This window comes from Pyxicephalus adspersus, chromosome 1 (assembly GCF_032062135.1).
Source record: "Pyxicephalus adspersus chromosome 1, UCB_Pads_2.0, whole genome shotgun sequence".
NCBI lineage: Eukaryota > Metazoa > Chordata > Amphibia > Anura > Pyxicephalidae > Pyxicephalus > Pyxicephalus adspersus.
This window is the reverse complement of record NC_092858.1, coordinates 146,221,686-146,244,090: the sequence shown is the minus strand read 5'-3', so window position 1 is coordinate 146,244,090 and position 22,405 is coordinate 146,221,686. Positions and strand designations below refer to the sequence as shown.

General features: G+C 39.5%; 1 protein-coding gene across 2 annotated transcripts in view; it reads left to right on the top strand.

Moving 5' to 3' along the window:
* The first annotated feature begins 6,085 nt into the window (after positions 1–6,085).
* UNC119 (unc-119 lipid binding chaperone) overlaps positions 6,086–22,405 on the top strand; it is a 39,220-nt gene continuing 22,900 nt past the window's right edge. Inside the window, exon 1 of one of the 2 annotated variants that reach the window (XM_072430121.1) lies at positions 6,086–6,450. In XM_072430121.1, coding sequence (XP_072286222.1) covers positions 6,273–6,450 — 178 coding nt within the window. In that variant the 5' untranslated portion in view covers positions 6,086–6,272. Of the gene's footprint in view, positions 6,451–7,246; positions 7,970–22,405 lie in introns of those variants that run through there. The other variant, XM_072430127.1, reaches the window with a different exon arrangement.

Below are 22,405 nucleotides of genomic sequence, written 5' to 3'. Positions count from 1 at the left end.
ATTGGAATACTGCTGCAAAAAAAACAATTTATTTATTTTAGCTTCACATATCTATATCATTTTTATCTTGTTAATTCTGGATAGAACCCTAAAAATATAACTCCTCATTTCACAGAGTGGTTTTTACTTTGGGATTGCTCATTCTTAAAAAAGCATCACTGGACCACAAGTAAACTGGTGATAGTGTATAGGAAACATATTTCAGCTGTACTGAAGACAGAAATGTTACCCTGTAAACAAAACAAAAAGCTGTAGGGTTTTTTTTTTATTATCTTTATTATTTGCTTACAATCTACTGTGACTCCAATGAAACCACCTCAATGGTAAAGGCCTTTGAACTATTTCCTATCTTAGAACACAAAAAAGTTTTGTCTTTAGATCAACTTTAGGTTTTCTGGATGTGTTCCTGGATAACTTAAATGGAAGTGATGTGGAATGCTGCACCAGCACCATCCCTGATGGAAAACTTAAGGGCACATATACTCTTGTCCATTAAAAGGCATGTTAACCTAACGCATTGCCGCACACTTTTCCTTTGTATATAGCAGTGCCATTTATTGTGAATTGAACTTGTATAGTAGGGCCAAATGCACTGCAGTGCACCCTAATGCCTAGTTCCTTATTATGTGTCCTAAAACTAAATATAAATAGGCCCTTACTACTGGGAGTCCAGGTTGTGCTTCCTGCATCATTATATCACCAGTTTTGTCTTCAGCAGAATCTGATTTTACTTTAAAACAAAACTAAATCTATACTTACCCCAGGCTGAGATGAAATAACTCCCGCAAGTTCCTTTGTTGCCAGGTATCCTACGAACCAATGCTTGAGCAGTTTAGTCATTTTGACAGTTCCACAGAACAATCAGGTAACTAAGAATGCTTATTGCTGAAGAGACATCACCTGTCTTTTTCTGCAATAAACATCTGATCACAATTTTTTTAATGTGGAACTTTAGTTCCTATTTAGGCGGTGTACTAAACAGCAGTTTTGTCAGTTGGTTTTTGCATCTCACCACATCTAACCATCCTTTGCAACCATTAGCAGTGATTATTCACAAACTATGTAACTGGATTCATATTTGTAAAAGATGTAAGATGCTCCGTTTCCCATAACATTGAGTACACTGAGCTGGGTAGCGGGGGTGATAAAGCTGGATTATGTTTCCTGCTAAACACATTGTTTTCCTTTAGTAATTGATTAGGGTTTCTGAATTGCCATACTAATTACAGAAAGCATTAAGGAGACGCAGAATTAATTTTATTCAGAGCTAGTAACCACAGGTCTCTTTCCTATATACAGTAGGTTTTTCAAGAGGGAAAAAAACAAGAGTATCCTATGTAGTACACAGTTTTTCTAAATTATTAACAAATTGTAAAGGCAAGACCTATGGGTTGGAAAGTCATATTTCTTAACGTTGTATGAGTACTTTTTTGTTTTTGAATCTTTGATGCACAGATATTAATTGTTCAGCTGAGACCAGACCCCGGAGAAATAAATCAACAGTTTGGTTGCTCCTTAGATCACTATTCTAAGGCATGGAATCCAAGATACAACTTTTTTTTATGGTCATGCCCCTTTTCTGTTTCCTACATCCCATCCCAGTTCTAGATTTTTGTGATTGCTTTTTAAGGTACAGTGATTCTGAGGCAGCTGCTTACTTTATAAGACCACTTGCTTAGCATTCTGTCACCCAAAGACATGTTGATGATCATTTCTGGGTCTGGCTTTTTGTGCTGACAATACAATGTTTCCGGGGCAGGGTTTTAAAAATATATTCTCACATGGTAATTAGAGAGGATAGGAAATGTTCCCAAAATATTATTTTTGCTAGGATAGGGTTCTCTGTGCCCCCCCCATTCCAGAAGATACTGTAATATGGTCTAATTATGCATTTTCATTCAACCCCCCTGTAATGTCTGACAATTTAAAGTAAACTTTACACACTGGACAAATATATAGCTTTTGGTGTTCAATGCAATATTCCCTGTCATTGAAGACAGTGGAGACGTTGGCATATGAAGCAGGAATAACACCTGTTTATGATGATGATGTTTTTGGCACAAAAGCACTGACAGGATATTTGGAATAAAAGCAAGCTTGTGGTCTGGCGATGGACAGTCAGGCATTTGCATAGTAACAAGCAATCAATACATTTAAAACAAACCCAGACTTTCATGTGTAGCTGCAGGCACTGTGGGGCAATTCATCCTTGAATTTTACAAAATAAGCATTGAATTTAATGAGCAGGTCAGCTCCCTTCCTCATCCCAACAATAAAAGCTGTTGTTTTTTATTTGTTTTTCTGGGTGTTAATATAACGTATTGTGCAAAAAAATGCTTGCATCAGCTTTGGCAGATGGTTTGTGTTGTTTTTCAGCAAAGTACATTGATAGGGATAAACAACATAGTAAACCCTGCAAAAAGAGTAATTCTGATTATACAACACTTCACCTTACACTTGCATTAAATGTTGTAATCCACATGTCCCCTGAAATATATTTGTCTACTTGCAAATACTGGAATTGCTGCATTTAGCCAGTCCAACAAAGTACGCCATAGTCCTGCATTGTTTAGGATTGTCACCTCCCAGCTGCACATTAGATGTTACTGCTTTAAAAATATGGTTCAGAAACACATATGAACTGTGAATGAATTATTAATTAACATTTTATTGCTTAATGACCAGCTAATCCCAAAAACTACCATGTATGCTAAGCTTGTGAGCTTTTTCATTTTAATTAGTTTACACTAAACTTTACATCAACCATACAACTGACCAGAACAACCTGTCCCGTAGTAATGAAGACTTCCACTTTGTCAGTAAGGAGTCCTATAGCTCCATCCTATGAGGGTCGGTGCCGTTTCCCATGTACACAGTCTGTAGTAACCTGTGAACATCACCTCCTGTATGTATGCCATTTCATTCCACATGGCTCACAATCTCACCATCTGCTGGCCTACAGACTAATGCCAACTAGGCACCAATCTTTCTAATCCATCATATTAGTCCCACCATATTACAGCTACACTCCTAATAACCAAGAATGTATTGTTCAGAATTCATCTTTACATTACAGTAATCACTATGATAATCTGGATAGCACACAGTGTATTTGTTTCATAATGGTAAATGTGCCTCATGTGACATATAAATCCTTCTCCATACCCAGGTCTCTTCTCTCTCTCTGCAACCTCCTGCAGCTTTGCATCATCATCTGTCACAGAAGTACCATTGTTCCATTTCCCCAGCCAATCAGAGGCTTGCATTTTGTTCCAGCATTTATAAATAACACAAATCTCCATTCAGTTTGTATACAGCACACCTCCCCTCCCAGATCACAGTTACTATGTTATTATCCATGCTGCCCATTTCCCAGGCATGCAGCAGAGCTCATGTTCATGGCTATACCAGCTCAGGTGGGCAACACAGAAAAAAAGCTTTACATTTTATGTATCAGGCAGACAGGTCGATCAGTCCTGGGTAATCTAAGGCTGGCTTCTGTGGTCCACAATGGCCTATTAGTCCAAATGTGATGGGTAAGGTTAGGCAGTTACCTAGAGGGTTAGGGCTTGGGTTCCGCTAAAGGTGGGCACTAGGCAGGGGGGGTTAAGGTGAGGCACTAATGGGGGAGGAGGAGGTAACATTCAGGCAACAGGTGGAAGGTTAGGCTTTAAGTGTCAAGTAGGAAGGGGTTAATATTGGGCACCAAGGTAGGTAGGTTAATCTCAAGCCCTGGGCAGGAAGCGGTTAAGGCTTAGCCAGAAGGCCAGGCACCTCTAAGTTTATCTCCCCAGTAACATACGAAGTAAAGAAAAGTGATGGCTGCTCAAGAAGGATCACAAGCAGTCAGTGCCCAGCTCCTCTAGACCAGGCATTCTTGGCTCTCCTGTGTTCTTGTGGCCTCTGGTCACGTTCATTGCTCCTGGTACACGACAATCTGTATCCCCCAACCAGCGTGCACGAGCCTGAGCGCGTGCCACCATTTCATTTCTGTACTGCGCATGTGAAGTGAAGAGCTGGGGTTCAGTACTGAGCAGAGCCATCGCCTAAACCACGCCCATTTATTCATCAGCCCCGCCCACATACTCACCTGCCTCCACCCAACCCCGCCCTATGTCTCAACTGGCTGATAGATTAACTCTTTGTGGACAGCAGTGCAGCTACAGCTGTGTAAAATCTCTTGCTTTTTCGTTAAGAAAGCATTTAACCCTTTCTAATCTAATGTTCCTATTTTTCCAGTGTGCAATAAGAAACCATTTGTTTCTGCTCCCTTAGTTAACCCTTTTATCCCCATTGGGTGCTATGTTGTAAATGTAAATATTGCCACCATGACCCAACACCATCCTTTAATGATGGCCACACAGGGATGGATTTCAGTGCAACTACCGTATTTAAAACCAACAGACAATTTTGGGGGAAGCCAATTAACCTAACTGCATATTTTTGGGATGTGGGAGGAAACCCACACAAACACAGTAAAAAACCTACAAACTCAATGCAGATAGTGTCCCGACCAAAATTCAAACCTTGGGACCTAATGCTGCAAAGGCCAGAGTGCTAACCACAGAGCCACCATACTGCCCAGATAGCTTTGTATGTTTTCTATGTGTATGCATGGGTTTCCTTTCACATCCCAAAACATACTAATAGCTTAACTGGAGTTCCCTGTATGTTGGCCTTGCATCAGGAACATGGTGATAATAATGACATTTATATAATAATGACAATTACAGAGCACATTGGGAATGAAAGGGTTAACTAAAGGAGCAAAATTAATGTTTTCTTATAACAGACAGGAGAGATGAAGAGATTCGGGTTAGAAATAGTTAAAATCTATATTACACATTGGGAAAACCTGAAGAAGACTGTTCTGAGCTGTAGCTGCTGGCCACAAAGACTTAAACTATCAGCCAGATGAAGAAGGGGTGGAGGTGTGGGGTCATGGTGGCATTTTTTTTAACACAGCACCTGGTGGAGAAAGGGTTAACTGATGGAGCAGAACCAGTTACTGCATACAGGAAAAAAGTTGTAAAGGGTTAAATGCTTTCTTTCACACTCAATACAGTCTGGACTGCAGGCCTCAAAGGACTAAAGCATACCTAAACTCACAATTTTCACTTTTCATAAAAATTTTTTAAAATACGGTGCGCACCCCCCCCTATTCTCATGAATGGGAGCGCAAAGCCTTCCGGGATACCTACGTCACGCATTCCGGGAGGCTCTTGGGTGCTCCTTTTGCACATGCCTGAGCATCTCGCGCATGCGCAGAAAGAGCCTTTTTGTGAGAAGAGAAAAATTTGCCGATCTCAGGCTTGTGCAGAGATCGTCAAGTTTTTTCCCTAACTACGTCACCTGATCTTGAGCCTGGGTCAAATGACGTAGGAAGAAGAACACGGAAGAAGAGGGGAAGATGGCGGCGCCCGGTGTGCCCGCTCGGAGGCAGATCCCGGGATGAGGCGGGACCCAACGGAAGAAACCTCCGGATGGATCGACTGCGCTGCGGGATTGAAGGTAAGTGTATTTTGTTTGTTTCGGCCACTTTTGAGTTTAGTTCTTTTTTAAACTATCAGCCAGATGAAGAAGGGGTGGTGTGTGGGGTCATGGTGGCATTTTTTATTACAGTACCCGATGAAAAAGGGACAACTAAGGGAGCAGAACCAGTTTCTTACTGCAGACAGGAAAACAAAGTAGGAGGTACAGATTGTAAAGGGTTAAATGCTTTCACACACATACTGTAGCTGGACAAAAATAAAGAAAGGGTAACTAAGGGAGCAGAACCAGTTTCTTACTGCCGAGAGGAAAAAAAGTAGGAAGTATGGGTTGTAAAGGATTAAATGCTTTCTTTCACACACATTGTAGCTGGACTACGGACCGCAAAGAGTTAAACACTCAGCCAACTGAAAGAGGAAGGAAAAAGATTAAGATGTGGGCGGAGTCATGCAAAGGTTGGGCGGGGTCAGGTGATGGCTCTGCTCGGGAGGGAGCACAGCTCTTCATGTCGCATGCGCAGTGCAGAAATGAAAAGATAGACTCGTGCACGGTGCTCGGGGTTACAGTGATTTTAGGGGACGCGCTGAGGCTCGTGCACGGTGCTCAGTGTTACGGTGATTGGGGGACGCGCTGAGGCTCGTGCACGGCGCTCGGGGATACGGTGGATGCTGTATTCCTTGTAACACCTCCTCCTCATCACTAGTCCTGCGCTGTGTCGGTGTCCGGCTCTCTCCCTCTCTGGCTTCTTCCTCCCGGTGCTCTTTCGGTTTGTCTCCCGGAGAATGAGCTCTTCCTCCCTGGGCACTGACACTCTCCCCAGTAACAGGACTCAGGAGGGCGCAATGAAGGTGAAGCAGAGCGGAGGGCAGGGGGTGGCTGCGGGCAGCACGGAGGAGCAGCTGCTCAGGAAGACTCATATCAGCCCGGAGGATGTGCTGCTGCTGCAGAAGATCACAAGCGGTCAGTGCCTAGCCGTGTAGACCGGGCATTATTGGCTCTCCTCTGGGTTTGTAGGCACCGGTCACGTCCATTGCTCCTATACAGCACCTCTGTGTATTTACCTGTTGAGGGTAGAGAATGGAAACCTGGACTGGATCAATGATCCATGGTGTACCTTCCATTCATTAGATGGGTGCTGGGGTATCAATTACCCCACTGGGGATAGTTCTAAGCTCTGAAGTCTCACTCTTCTTGCTGCATTTCTGTAACAAGTTAATGGGGAGTGAGGGATCAGAAACAAGTAGGTGACACTAACTAGCTCAAAGTTCTGCAACCGAATATTACAATTTGGGTAGACTGCTCCTTAAACTTTTATGGCATTAAAACATTTATATGATGTGCAATAATATGCATGCATTTCATTTTATGTATATGTAAGTATTTGTAGAAGTGTACGTCCGGCTCTGACGTGTGCAGAAGGGGCAGAATTGTTTGAATTGCACGCTATGAATATAAACATACTTGCAGGGCCTTTCCGTGATGGCTGCTGACCGGGGACTGGCTTTAGTTGGTTGTGTAAGTAGGTGATGTAAATGGAATTATTGGATTGTATGGAGTCTTATCGAGGGATTTTATTGCTGATGTACTCAGGCTGGGTTCTTAAGTTACTCTTAGAAGCCTCCACATTTTTAGGAATGGCAATGGCTACTAAGACTGACGTTTGGCCATAAACAATGGCGGAGTGACGGCTGGGGTCCCTAGGAACAATGTGTTCTTCCTTTAGAATGGTGAATTTCAGGGCCACTGGGCACCGCTGATGTGTAGATCAGTGCAGAAACTTAGGAATGTTTGGTATGCTTCACCCTTGTATTATAATGTTCTGTAATTGGTTTTTGGGCTTTCTATATTTTGGCATTTTAAAGGATAACTTTGAATGTACACTTACCTTGCTTCTCTCCCCTGCCATAAAATTATCTGCAGAATAGTAATCCCAACATTTTCCTGCAGCCATTGTGTTTGGAAATTTTAATAGAGTGGATAGGTAAGTCCATCTACCTGCTTCATAAAAACTTAGCTGCTGGGGTCCCCCTGAATGTAGAACTGTAGCTGTGGGGTAATGGTGGGATCACAAGTACAATTCTTGCATAGTCCCCACTGGGGTACCGCCATTATATTGGTCGTTCCATAACTTGGGGAGCCTTGGTGAGCAATGGAGTTTTGGGCTCCTAAGCTATAAAGTTATAAATGTATGTTTTTTGCTTCCTCCATTATGTTAGGGAAAAAAAACTTTTTTTAAAAGTTTTCCTTCTCCATGCTCCTATATTCCCGGCCTCCTTCATGACATGGTGTCATTCTGCCCATTTCCTGTGAGCCCAGGCTGTCATTTACAGGCTTTACTGAGCTGATCATTCCCTGGGACTGTATGACACTCGCACCTCACTATAGGAGCACCGCTGGGTACAGCAGGATGCCTCTGCCGCCACTAGAGAAAGAAGTGGCTTCCAGGTCACCGGACCAGACTGAAGACTTTAGGAAAAAGGTGCTTAATATTTATATTAAAAAAAAGATACTGGCTTCAGTGAGTGGGGATTAATGTCTGGAGTTCTACTTTAAACTGCTGATGTTTGCAGGCCCCCTGTCACTCCTATGGTCAAGAAAATTCTGAAATTTCAAAAACGGTAAACCGACCGGTGTTTTAGATCACATTGGCAATTATATATAATATACAACATGAATAAATTGTTTATGCTTTATATGGAATCATTTATTCACCTTCTTCACATTTATAGTGTTGCTCATTATCTGCGGTGCTGGATGAACTTTCCATAGGTGCATTGACCTCCTGTCTGTCTGGGGATTTTTTCTTGTTTGTGCCAATTTTTATATATGACAATTTATACAACAAACTTAACATCTGTCATCGCGTCACTATAATCTATAATTCTTCCTGCTATATTGCACTGGCGGCATGCTGTAGTAAGCGATCAGTGTCCCCAGGTAATCCAGGCCCATGCGGTTTACCATAGTGCTTTCAGTTGCCTTGGCAATGATGCATTTAATGCTAAATGTAGATAAAAGGAAAGAGGATTATTCCTTTGTAGTGAGACCAAAGTTAGCGCTTTGTTTATAATCTGCTGCTTCTATTATTCTGTGGTAACTGTTTACGCTCTAAATGTCACCTTTTTAGCCTTTTGAGGCTTCAATATTTAAAGAGGAAATGTGGGCTAACCAAACAATATAAATAATATGAAGCAACCACTGAGTAATTTACATTGTGTGTTTTGTAATATATATTATGTACAGTGACAAAAACATTTAAATACTCCTGAATTCTTCTTTCCTCACATCCTGTTCTTGGGTGACAACGGCTTCTTGTTGCCCTAAGATGCCTGTTGTCACCGTTTGCAGCTGCTGCGTCTCTTTAGACTTGATGGCAATATACAATCAATTGATACCATCAACAATGAGGCACATTATTTTCTTTCCCCTTGCATTGCATGAAATATTGCATCATTGGCTTCCTTTTAGACATGCTTGCTTTTCTTTTTAGTTTTTTTTCCCTCCTAATCAAACAATTACCAAATTGCACAGGTAGGCAGAGCATTGCTCCTCCTTACTGGTCACTGGGTGGTGCAGATTTTATAAGTGCAATCTGCTGATCCATCGATTGAATTTGCACAAAAAACAAATCTAAAGGGTGCCAGGGGTGTGTTATTTCATATTTAGTGTCTGTGGCAGAGAGATTAGTAAGTAAGCTCAAATTGGGCTCATCTTATTGAATTACTATGAACCAGCTGTTCTCAACCAGGGTTCCGTGGAACCTTTGGGTTATTCCAGGGGTTTCTGGAGCTGATTGTCCTCCCATAAGATGGTGCCCGCATAGTTCAAAGTTTGACACTGCTTAGCAGTGCCAGCTGCATGATACAGAGGACCTTTTTTTAAGTGGTCTTTAAAGGTGACATTCAGATCACTATTATTATTATTACACTGTATTTATATAGTGACAACATATTAGGCAGCGCTGTACAGACCATAGTCCTATCACTAGCTGTCCCTCAATCGGGCTCAATGTCACTACCTCAGTCAATTGTCAATGTCTTTATGTATGATATTCTTTAAAAGAGTCTAAGATCAATTTTGGGGGTGAAGCCAATTTCCTAACATGTTTTTGGAATGTGGGTGGAAACCAGAGTAGAGCACGCAAACACAGGGAGAACCTGCAAACTCCATGCAGATAATGTCCTGGGCGAGATTCAAACCTGGGACCTAGTGCTGCAAAGGCCAGAGTGCTACCCAATGAGTCACTGTGCTACCCAAATATTATGAAGGGGCATTCTTCCCACTGATAACCAATACAAAAAACATTTTTCACATTGGCTGAATATACCAGGGGTTCCCCGACACTTGATTACTCCTGACACCTCCAAATTATGGTAATGGAGACCTTAGTGCTGTAAGTGGTTTAATATATTCTGCTGGATTTCTGTATACTTGCTCTGTGCTTTTACCACAATTACATTTATTTTATGCTTTAACACAAGTATTTATATTTATTTTGCAATGTAGTTTATTCCATTTCTTGCACAACTACTAGAACTACATTGGTGCCCGGAGTGTGTAAACAGTTGGTTCAGTCAGGATAATGCATCGGTTCAGTTCACAGGTGGTGTTCCACCTCTATATGGGGCAAAGTTTCTAGTGCCTGGGAGATTAAGAGATTACCCATTGTAATCTGGTTGAGGGTTCCCATACTACCTCACAGATGACAAAGGAGTTAAAGGATTTTCCTTTTATACACTATCCCTCCTCGTGATTAATGTAGGATACATGTGCTAATTAAAGGAGCCAGTCCTAATCACTATGCATGGATTCTAATAAGGATTACCAATCGGGTTATTTAATATTTTTATATAATCTCATGTAATATTTATTTTACCAAGAGTTTCATGCATGTCATTCAGGCTCTGTACAAATCATTGTATGTTATGGTGTAATCGTAGTACAGAGAGGTGCCAGCGTTTCTTAATTCAAAGCTTTAGTTTTCTATTTCCTGCCCACGTGCATAACTATTTATTTTGGTATGATTTTAAACCTCTTGACAATGGCACATAATGGGCAGGCTACCCACGGAGTGTATCCACACTTCTAAGTATGTGTTGTGTATTGCAATGCTTTTTAAAGGTATTTAAATGTAGCTCCTCACCTTTAATTAACATTTCAATTTGTAAATTCTCTCTATTGTGACCTTAAAGCGGAATTAAAGTGATAACATTTTGAGTAGGTTCTTTATTAGAGATGGAACAGGTTATGTCGCTTCTGCAATAAATAAACTTACCTGCCTGAATTCAATATTTTAAATTCACTTATGTCTGACTTCTTGCTCCATCACAAGTGCTGCCATCTTCATCCAGTCCTCATCCCGGTTCAGGATCATCAGCCATCTTGATTGGCCGGACGGCAATGACCTAAATCCATCACATGCACACAGGAGTTCTTTAATTCCCAGCGCCAGGTGGTAAGCTGCGATACCCAGCATCGTACACTTAGTTGCAAATGCAACAATTCAGTTCATTCATCATTGCAAACGGCAGGTAAGTTTATTTAACGTGCAGAATTGGCATATCCTGTCCCTTCTGCAATAAATAACCTGCCTGTGCACAATTTTTTTTTTCATTTTTTTAAAGTTTTTAAGCTAAGCATATACCTATGAAGAGGAACTGAATTCGTTCAGCTGCTCTGTGCAGACAACTGGTCTCCAAAGTTTGCTAGGTAACCATCACTTCTTGAAGTGTCAATCTGCATTGTCCCCTGCAGCTCTCTAACTGACCTCCACCTCCTGCAGTGATATAGGGGGAACATGTAGACCAAAACTTCTACAGGAGTTCTGGGGTTTAATTCTGTATTACAGGTCATCATTGAGTGGTGAAGGTGGCAGAGGTTTTATGTATTCAGTTCCTTATTTTTTTCATATGTATTCATATGTTTTATGTATTCAGTTTCTTATTTTTTTGTTTCTTAAATGGTTTTGTTATGTATCAAATTATTCTATAATATTCAGTTTGTAGAGATGTTTTCTCAGCACCCATAGGAACCTGAGGCTGATAGTTTTACCATTTTAAAAGTGGAGCTCTGTATCCATGGAAGGGCATGTTCCCTAAGGTCATGTTCCTGATAGATGGCAGGCTTTACCCTAATTGTGAGGACACTTCTTGTCCCAATGACGTCCAGGCATTGCTGCCTTTTTTTCCTCCCTAGAGTGCATTTATCTGTATGTTCCTTAGCAAAATCCAGGAAGGAGCCAGTTATGATGTAAACCGCCTTTGGGGAAAAACAAATGAATATATAGACAGAACTTTCCAGAGAGGAAAAATAGAAAGTCCAGCTCGGTGCAGGCCCTAGGTGTTATGATAATTTATTTACACACACAGATCTCATGGCTAAGCAATATTTTACTGCTTTCTGTTTTTGCACTTGGCATTGTCTGTGTGTTTCTGCAAGTTAGATTTGGAATGACCTGTGTTGACCATATGAGTTTAACATTCACATACAAGTCTAAGGGGAATGCAAAATTCATTTCAAGCAAGTCAGATGGAGGTTTAACTGTAGGTCGAGTGCACTTGTCAGGGAATTCTGAATGATCATATTTTTTTTTTTTAAACAAATGCTATATACACAAGAACTTAAGGGGAACCTATATATTCCTAAGCTTCCATCTTGTTCATCTTACAGGTTTGAGATCCTAAACTTTCCTTATTGGCTGTGCTGGGATGAATGAACTTCTGCACAGGAATTAATTTATTCCAGCATGTGCAGCTTCAGTTTTCATTGTAAAGATAACTATGAACAGGCTGGTAAGAAATCTTAACTGTCAAAGAGGAATTCTGCATCTCTTATGCAATAAATAGGCTTTACTTTTTAATAAAAACTCCTCTTTAAACTGATATTACACTGTAAAATCTGATTGTACATTCTCTTAATAATTACCGATGGCAGTGTAGTTCAACAACATTCCCAATTGAATGCAAGTTTGTTTTTAGGTAGGCCCTCATGTTGCATAGTCAATTTAATAGGGATTCTACAGTCAGTTTTTCACACACATTAGCAACTTTTTAGTAGGAAAAAAAGTTCACAAAACTGTCAGTGGCTGTGATTGTGTTCCTCTTATGTTTTTCTCTCTTGGCCCCTCTTCCCCATTGCATTATTTGACAATATCTTGCTTAATTATTCCAACTAATGGACAAAATTAAATGATAACAAGAGTTGCTCAACATAATCTTTTTTACCATTGTTTCAAAGTTTGAATTTTGAATAAGGTTTGCAGATTGCCCCCAGATTTGCATATCACTAGTTTTGAGTCAGAAGGGGGTTATTGTATAGGCATTTATTTTAAAGTTTACATTTTTGAATGCTAAAGAACTTTTTAAAGGTTTTTACAATTTGGTGATGTTGGCCTTAATACTCTGTTGATGTTAGAGAGCTCGCAGCTATAATATAACCTCTTGCACTAAGTTAGATTCTTCTGTTTGCTGTCAGAATGACATCATAGAACGACAAAGTTGAGGGGCTGTTGAATAACCCCAGTTAACACTTTCACCTATTCTCAGTTCTATAATAGGGAATCTGATATGCAGTCCCAAGCCTAAAACCTTGAACTATGGAGCTTATTTACTGCTGTTCAAATATCAAGGTGAATTATCACCTTGCAAAGGATATTTCACTTTGCTTAATAAGTGAGATGAAACTCTGCTAACTTCAGCCATCCAGTCATGTTCAAGAATAAAACCCAGATACCCAGATGTCCTTGTATGTAATTGGTTAGTCTTTGCAAATTAAGCAATCACCACATTCACCAAGCCAATTGAATTATTCCTGGCCAGGTGACAATTCACTTTAAGTGAATAACCTAAATTCCCGTAGTAAATCAACCTCTATATCTCTGTTACTAGCCGGACAGTGACACAGGAGGAGGAGAGGACCCTGCCCCGAAGAGCTTACACCTCCTAGATTGTAAGCTTCTCAGGGCAGGGTCCTCTCCTGCTGTGTCACTGTCTGTCATTTGCAACCTTATTTAATGTACAGCGCTGCATATTATGTTGGCACTTTATAAATCCTGTTTATTAATAATAATAAGAGAGGTATGCAATAGCAGGCTACATATTTCTCTCAGTACAGGTGTCCTTTTTAGAATGGGCTGGGCAAGTTAATGGATGATTATTTTAGTTGCTGAATTCCAAAATGTCTTGCCACTGGTAAAGCAGTTGTTTGTGTACATTTTAGGAGGTGTAAGTGATAGGTTCTATACCTAGTGATTAAAGGTGGAGCTGGGATGTTGATCATCATCAAGTTTTGCATAATTAGACATGGGTGTAGATGGGAGTGCCTGGCATGTAGAATTATGGGTCAAGAATTAGATGTTTCCAGTGCCCATTAACTTTTTTTTTTTTTTTTTTTTTGATTCAGGTGTTAACAAGGAAGAAAGTCAGTTGTATCCATGGGCATATAAATAAGCTTTTACATGCATGTATTCCATGGTCATTATGTTTTAGTTTGTAGGGTACCCTTTAAGTTTTGCAGTGTGCTTCCGTCATGCATTTTGTGGAGGTCTATAGGAAACAATAAATGCATATTTTAAAACCCAGAAAGTGCTTTCTGTATAACTTTACCCAAATGGGTCTACATAAACCACATATAAAGCAACAGTACCTCTAGCATACCTCCCAATTGTCCCTGATTGAAGGGGATATACTTCTTTAATATTATTTTTCAATAGGTTTTGTAAAGTGAATGTAAAAGAATCATATTTGTCAGCCTAACCAATCATGTTTTGTGTATTCATGGTCTGCAAAATGGGTTGTGACATGGGTATGTTGTTGGCCTTGTAAACCATGGGATTTGCCCTATCTACAAAACTAGGGATGCCTGTATTTTATGAGATCTTGTTACTATCTGTAACCCCCTTAAGCAGGAAGTGAAAAGAGCGTGCAATTCGGGAAATGAAGCCGTTATCCGTATACCAACCAGGCAAATACAAGGGTTGGCAATAGCAGGTCCTGTATTTCTATAAGTGTAGGTTTCCCCTAAACATGAGAACTAGTTGCCTGATGGGAGCACTTGCTTGTATTCTGCCTCTTAATATGAATAGGGACATGAAGTCTTCATCTGACTGTACCTTGTGTAAAATGAACGGGTCTTATTATTGCTGAAGGCCTTTGATGATACATCAGATGGAGGATCTGGCTGTGCACGGCACACCAATTCTGCTTGTGCCAATTCTTTTGACTACCAGATTGCAAATTACAGGATTAGCACAAATCGTATAGGAACACTTAGTACATGCACGTTGAATAGAATTTATATGTTCTTATCCTGAAATACTCTGATAAATTAGCTGTTTTATTTCTCTTTTGCTATTTAAAGTGGTAATGGCATTGGATTCATTTGCTTCATCTGCTTTACTCTGACATGCCAGCTCAGAGATGATAAAGTTCCGGTTCCTATGTATTTCTTGGCTGTGTTGTTTTGCTGCAGCCTCTCTTCTCCTCATTATATACTCATTATCATTGAAATTAAAATAATTAAAGGACAAAATTTATAGAAGATTGTAATATTATGAAATACACTCCTGTTCCCGTTCCAACGCTGGGCACCACCATCTTCATTCCTCTCTTCTTTCTTGTGATCTTGATTGGCTGGGCTGCATGACGTAACTCCCACACAGGCACGTGGAGATTAATTGAATACTTGAAAGCGCAGGGGAAGTCCGGATGTGCCAGGTATTATGGCAAACAACTCTAAGCTGCACATGCACAGTGATTTTTGACACCTCCATGGAGCGATCAGGCAACAGGGACACTGCCTGCCTCTTTCTACAATAAATCCCTGCCTGATTACACATTTTTAAAGTGGAACTTTAGTCCCACTTTAAATTCACCTTGTACTTTCAGATCATGCTAGATTTTGAGCTTGGTTTTCTAGTATTGATCTGCGTAACAATACTGACAACCCTATATGTGATGCATTTAGTTTGAATACAGCAGTAATGTATGTAATGAAAAATTCATCTGGCTTTAAATGGTTCACTGCTTCTACAACTTCATCTGGATCCTTACTGAATGCTCCTGCTGGATAGCCAAGAGGAAGTGTCTATATCATGCATGAATAAAAAATTAATCACTTTTTTGGGACTTTTTAGATTTTAAATAGGGATGAGCGAACACCTGGAAGTTCGGGTTCGGCTGAACTTTGCCTCAATGTTCGGGTCCGGGTAACTTTGCAGTTCAGGTTCACTCACCACTACTATTAATGGTTAGTGGGTAGGGATGAGCAAACACCTGGAAGTTTGGGTTCGCTGGGTTCGGCCGAACTTCGGGTTCGGGTACCCAAAATTGTAAAGTTCGGTACGGACCTGAACTTTACAGTTCGGGTTCGCTCAACACTAGTCAAAAACATTTTACACTTTTTCAATCGTTCCACACCTTATAATTTTTTATATTAATGTCCAGTTTGTTAACTGTGTGCAAATTTGCATGATTAAATCATCCAAGTTCCATTCAGGCAGGTCTATTAAATAAATGCTGCTCTGTTTTTTGATACTAGACAAGAAAGTTGCACAGTTTCAGATGTACTGTGTAACAGACTCTTGAAAGTAAAATCATTGCTTGCTTTTCACAGTTTAGGGAACTTAGTTTTGTTAATTGCCCGTAAGTGCTAAGAAGATGGAAATTAAATCTATATATCAGACAATATGAAGAAAAAGTTATTTTATTGCTTTTAAAATTTTACTCATTAAAAAAACCCCCCAAAAATTGTTTTTTTAGTGAGCCAATTCTCTGTTTTATGTTTCTTAAAAGATACCCTGTGGAGGCCTAACTATTGGGCAGGTTTTTCAGATGCCAGTTGGGTACAGTTACCATCAATGGTGACTTGTAGCTGTTTAGGAATTGATTGGATTGAATGGCAGATGTGGTCTTACATCATGGCCAGGAGACTATTTTGATGGGTTTAGATGTTTTTGTGTTTGCTGATTTCTTCCCATAAGCATTGCAAATACAAGTAGGTATTTTATGACTTCGGGAGCAGGAAGAGGCGGCCAGTTGAATCAGCCATAGGCTGCAGTGGAGATGTGGAAATGTCAAAGAGCCAGAAGTACCCTAAAGTAGAAACCATGATCTCTCAGCAGTCGTCCATCAAACACACTGCTTAGTCAGACTTGTAGCTTTGCAAATGAACGTGATGATTCGTGAACTCTAGCTTTGTTTTAGCAGGTGGAATGTCAAACCTCTACAAAGAGACAAGTGATGCCACAGAAAGAGCAAGGGTCCTTCTCCACAACATTTCAGCAAGGATTAGACTTTTCATTTGGGTAACCTGGTGTAAAATGTTGACTGCCTTTTTGCAATGTTTTTAGCAAATTTGAAACTGAATGTTCATCCATGTTTTAAAACTGAAAACTTACCTTTTCAGCAGGGCTTTTTTTTTTGTTTAGTGGTAAAAACATTTTTACTTACCTGATTCCTCACTCAGGCTTTTTATTTGCTGTGCATCCAGTCACTGGAGCAGCTTCTTTTTGGTGCTTCACCTGCCAGTCGGAGGCCCCTGATAATGCAATGTACAATGCAGGACCAGCAGTTCTGTATTGTAACTGACGATGCAGAGAGATTTTCCACAACTCAAAGCATCAGAGAGAAGAAGAGTGTGCAGGCTGCTGGGGGAGAGGAGAATAAAGTAAGTTAAAGTGCTTTTGAATGGTACCCTAGGCAAAGAAGCATTTAAACCTTGCAGTGGTATGAGAGCCCCGTGGTGAGGGTAGCACAGTAATTCTTGATTTTCACTGAAGTTCAAATTTAAGGCTTTTTGTACCCCAATTAGGACATATTCTGGAGGCAGAATTGCCTCTCTTTGGGGAAATGTATCCATATATATTTATCTAGATATATTTATCTATGAAAATTAAAGCAAAAAAAAAAAAAACGTACTAATTTGTAACCTCTAATTAGCAAAACCTCTAAATGAGCAGATAGCTAAGTCTGTATATAATATGGCAGAAAAACCAGCACATGGGTGAAGGAGAGTTCCTTTCTATTTGTTTGGTGAATTTCATAAAGGACACCATTTACCCAATTTCCTCTGGTATGTTTGAATATCTACTAGACCTTGCCATTTATTGCCCAATTCCCATAATTATGTATCAATTTTTTTCACAAATGCTTGATATATTCTGTGTTTACATAATAATCTTATTAGGATTTTTGTTTTTACCAAGCAGAATGATGGCTTTGACCAAGGATTTAATGTACAGCACTGCATAATATGTACGTAATATATGGCACTATATAAATCCTGTTCATTATTAATAATACTAATAATAATAATAGGGCTGAGGTTCTCCCTGGGTATGTTTAGTACACATTAGGAACCAGGACATTAAAGCACCGGTGGACACAAATATTGCTTTGTGGATTTCTTATATAAAGAAGTCCATTGCTAGGTGGGCTTACTCGCATGGTGTCCAGTCACCTACCCCATGTTTATTCCTCTTTTTCCTCAGTCAGTCCGATGAACAGGCTGTGGCCTCTACCAATATGTAGAAATATAGTGATTGCATTTGTATATTTGGAGTGTCTGAGGGACTGTAGTCGGTATAGAAAACATTCTCTATCTGTTTTTCTGGCATGTTTAATCTGTTATCTTTTCTGTGCCAGATTTTTGTGATGTTTGAAGATTTAATGTCTGTTATTATCTCTTATATGTTATCTCTGCTGAGGCTGTACATTGTATTTTATTTTGGTCTTTGTCATGCCCTTCTTCTCTTTTCTAAATAATGGTATATAAAAAAAAAGTCTAGTGACGTAAGCGGCTGGGAACTAATAAATGAATGGTTTTGTAACCACTGGTATGAATGCACAATCCTGATGCAACTGTGCTTCCAACCCCATACATATTTAGTCTTTTATATAAAAAAGTTTAGGTTGTGCTGCTTGACCAGGACATTTGGTATTCCTACCATTATTAGCAGGATTTATGCACACATCCCAAACCTTTGTCTACCGACAAACACATCAAGAGTTACACAACTGGATTAAATTAGGGATTACTTTGAGCAAATTGTAGCTCATTTTATCTTAATTAATCTTTTGGCATTAGCAGACCATGGCGTTGGGTTTTAACGACAGGGAGGTTGGCTTTACCACATTATAATACCAAAATAGTACTAATTTTGTTCTTAAAGGATAAGGCCACCTAAAGCTGATATTTAAAGTATGGGTACACTGAGTAACCTACTTGATTCTTTTGTCTTGGGGGCTTAAATGACAAGATCTCCTTGCTAGACATGTGATACCAGCCTCTCCAGGCGATGGAGTCATGCTGTTTTGTTCTTTCTACATAATACAAATTAATTGAACATAGCTGATAGAATGAGTTCACCGTAAAGACTAAGGCTATGCTAACATGGAACCAATAACGTGCAAAATGATAGGTATAAGAAGCCAGTGGGTGTTGTAACTTAACATCTACCCATAACTGTATGCAGGGATTATCTTTTACTAAAGTCTCTGGCTTTCAACATGCTCTTCAGAGTGTCTCATTGAAACCTGTAGTATTAAAGATATATTACGTCAGTTTGCAAGGCTATATTCAGACTGGCAGTGAGATTGAGGGTACTGCTTCCTCATGTGACTGACCATTACCTTGGGGGAGATGCTACATTCCTGATACAATTTGTGATTAAGAGTAGTCATTAAGCTTTTTTTTTTTTTTTTGGTTTTTCTTTAATGGGACTGGAAGTTAACCAAAAATGGGGATATACAGGGAAGGGGAGACCAAGCAGGAATGGTTACAAGTGCATGTAAATTGGCTCCTATCTTTCAGGAGCTTTAAATACTTTTTACCAGTGGTAACTACTGCTTATACGTTTTTGTGCCATATGCACATTTTGAATTTCCAAAGTGGATGGCAGTGTTCTTAATCACATAAAACTATCCAGCAGGTCAGGATCTGTCACAAGACCATTGTTTAAACAACATTTCCCAAGTATTCATTTCTAATATCCATGCCTGACTGGTCATTTTCTGGAAAATTTTGAAGTCCATACCAGACTTGTAACTGCTTTCAGGGAATCAGGAAAATATAGTTTTGTTCCTCTTTTAAAACATACCAGGATTACCAGCAGAATAAAAACATTGCCTACAAGCATTTAATATATATTCAGATATGAATATAATGTGCCTAAATTTGAATCACAAATCAGGGTAGATGGAGCTGCTTCCTCCAGGGAAGTTTTTGTTCTCTGATGTTTTTGTAGTGTTTAATTAATGTTACATTTTAGGGATGGGAAGAACACTTGAATGCTGGTAAGGAAAACAAGGATCCTCACATTGTAATTTTACTAGAATGAATCGAAGGTGGTTAATCTGAAATACAGTTGACAATCAAAAATCTGGCAACCTCCGGACCTGACTGCTGGATTTTCTCGAAAATTCCGGATTCTTGAAAGGTATACTTACCTCCACACCCAGGGCAGCCTTCCTCTCGCAGCACCCGCGGACATCTGGCACAGTTCCAGGGAGCAGGCAGCAGAGACGTCCCGGTCCCTGTAATGAAAGTGCGATCCAAAATTCAAGCCGGAAAACTGAAGGAACCGGTTGTTGCCATTGGAATCTGCCTTGTAATCCAACTTTTTAGTAACAACTTAAAAGCAGCCAGGTGATTATTGATAATGTGGATATATGCATTGCTTTTCAAAATGCATAGTTGCCATTGTGGCATGTCCCTGCTTAGGGGAGTTTGCAGGCTACAATCCAACCCTTACTGGACCATTTCTGAACCATTTGAACTAACCTTTTTTTTTTTTTTTTTTTTTTTTTTTTTTTAGCAATAGGCATTTGTTAGTATCTAAATTTCTGATGATAAGTAAAAACAACAGCACAGCCTTTCACTTCAGAATAGATATGTGTGTTTTAATCTACTAGTGTTCCCTGTCGAAACAGACCTGTCAGCAAATTATTAGGCTGCATAACCCTATAGAGGCGGTTCTGGCTCCTGCCAAAGCTGAACACTTATAACTGATATTCTGTCAGTTCTGTTTTAAGCATTGAATTTGGAAGATGGGATTGTGTCTGATATTTATGTTGTGACAGGGAGAGACTACAAGTAAATAAACCAAATTCCTGAGAGGCAGTGCTGTACTATTGAAGTGATTCTGGTGTGGAGAATTTGTTTAGTACAGTTGCCTAGTATTGAATGCTTTTCTGTAAATTAGTAGTAGTGGTGGTATTTAAGGAAGTAAGGAGACAATATGACAAAAATGGATACTGCCTATAAATCAATGCCAACAAACATACTAAATGCACCATTTCAGCTTTGACTCTTGTAGAGGAAAGTTTTAGGATTTTGTAGGTCACCTCTACTAACAAACGCATGTCTACAGAGCTTTAGAATAAAGTCAGGGGCCGTTTGCATTTCATTCCATGGACTTCCATAATGTTCAATAAGAAAATAAATGCTGGGGTTTTTTTTTTTTTTTTTCTTTCATGCAATCATGGCAACTTCTTTTCCATTCTTGTAATTGGTGCACTCACTTTAAATAAGCGTGTACAGCACATGAAGCCAGATTATGGGAATTCCCAACCAACTGGGAATTGAGTTTCATCTCGTGATTTCTCTTATGGTTTAATTCTCATAATCTGCTGTATAGAGGATGCAGTGTTCTGTATTAAACCAGCGCTGTCATGTCATAAAAGATAAGCTAAATGCTTTATGGCAAAGAAGTTTTTTGATGTCCAACTGAAATATTTTTTTAGGTTCCTGTATTAATGAGCTTTGGGCTTGTGTCTATGATTTCTGGGGCTTTTGTAGCACCATAGTACTATAATGCAAAACCAGTTTTGGGCAGACAAATGCCCATCCACACATGCTAAATTTACTTCAAGTTAATTAGAAGAAAAGCTGCTTCAGGTAACCCACTTACAATGGGTTTTCTTGAAAAAGAATGTTGTAGAGAAGGACTCTTAGTAGAATCAGTGATCTCGTAGCACAGACCGGCCTCCTACTGAGTTAAAGCCGTTTCACTGCCCATGCCATGTTGAATACATTCTGTACTATAAGGATCCTTTTACCAGCCCCTACATCACTATTCTGTTCTATTCACTGTTCTGTTGTGATGTAGGAACCGCTACCAATAAATACCGAGGTATGGGTATTTAGAACAGGTGAGTATTAGTTGTCTTCTACATACAGTGTTTCACGTACTGATCATGTGATGATAATAGGCCATCTCATCTTCTTGGAACTCGCTCATATACAGTGTACTGAAAATGGCCTTTCTCACTATGTAAAGGAAAAGTCTGTGTAAGGATTGGCAAAAAAAAGTTGCTAAAATACTTACAATATATCACAAATTATTATTATTATTTCCCTCAACCACATGGTATTTGGCTTTAACAACATGCTTTTGCATTGAGTTTTGGTATTTTATTTGGGTTTTCTGATCTTCTTGAGATTGAACATTCCTTACATTCTTTGTCAGGTACTTGAGAATAGCCTTAAGTACTGCTGCCTATCTGTGTAGACGTTTAAACCTTGTAATGAATGGCGCAGAAATTGCACAGAATAAATGGATGGCTTATTATATGATAAGGTCAACAAAGCAGATTCAATTATAAGCATTGCCTTCAGTTTAAATCTACATTCACTTGTGATATGACCTTTGCCCAAACTATTATACCTCTTGGTTATAACCTGGCTTTTGTACATTGTATTTGCCTACTTGGGTGGCACTGTTTCAAGTATGCCTTGAACAATTTCTCTTTTGTGTAGACTTGCATGATCCATATTTTAGACTTTGGTCTAAATATAACCAGTGAATCATTTTGTTACTAGCTGAACCGGTTTTATTCACATGAAGAACTTGTATTCTAAAGGATGGCCAAAAATACGTCACATAGTTTTGGAATCGCTGTCCTGCTGTTGACAGTTT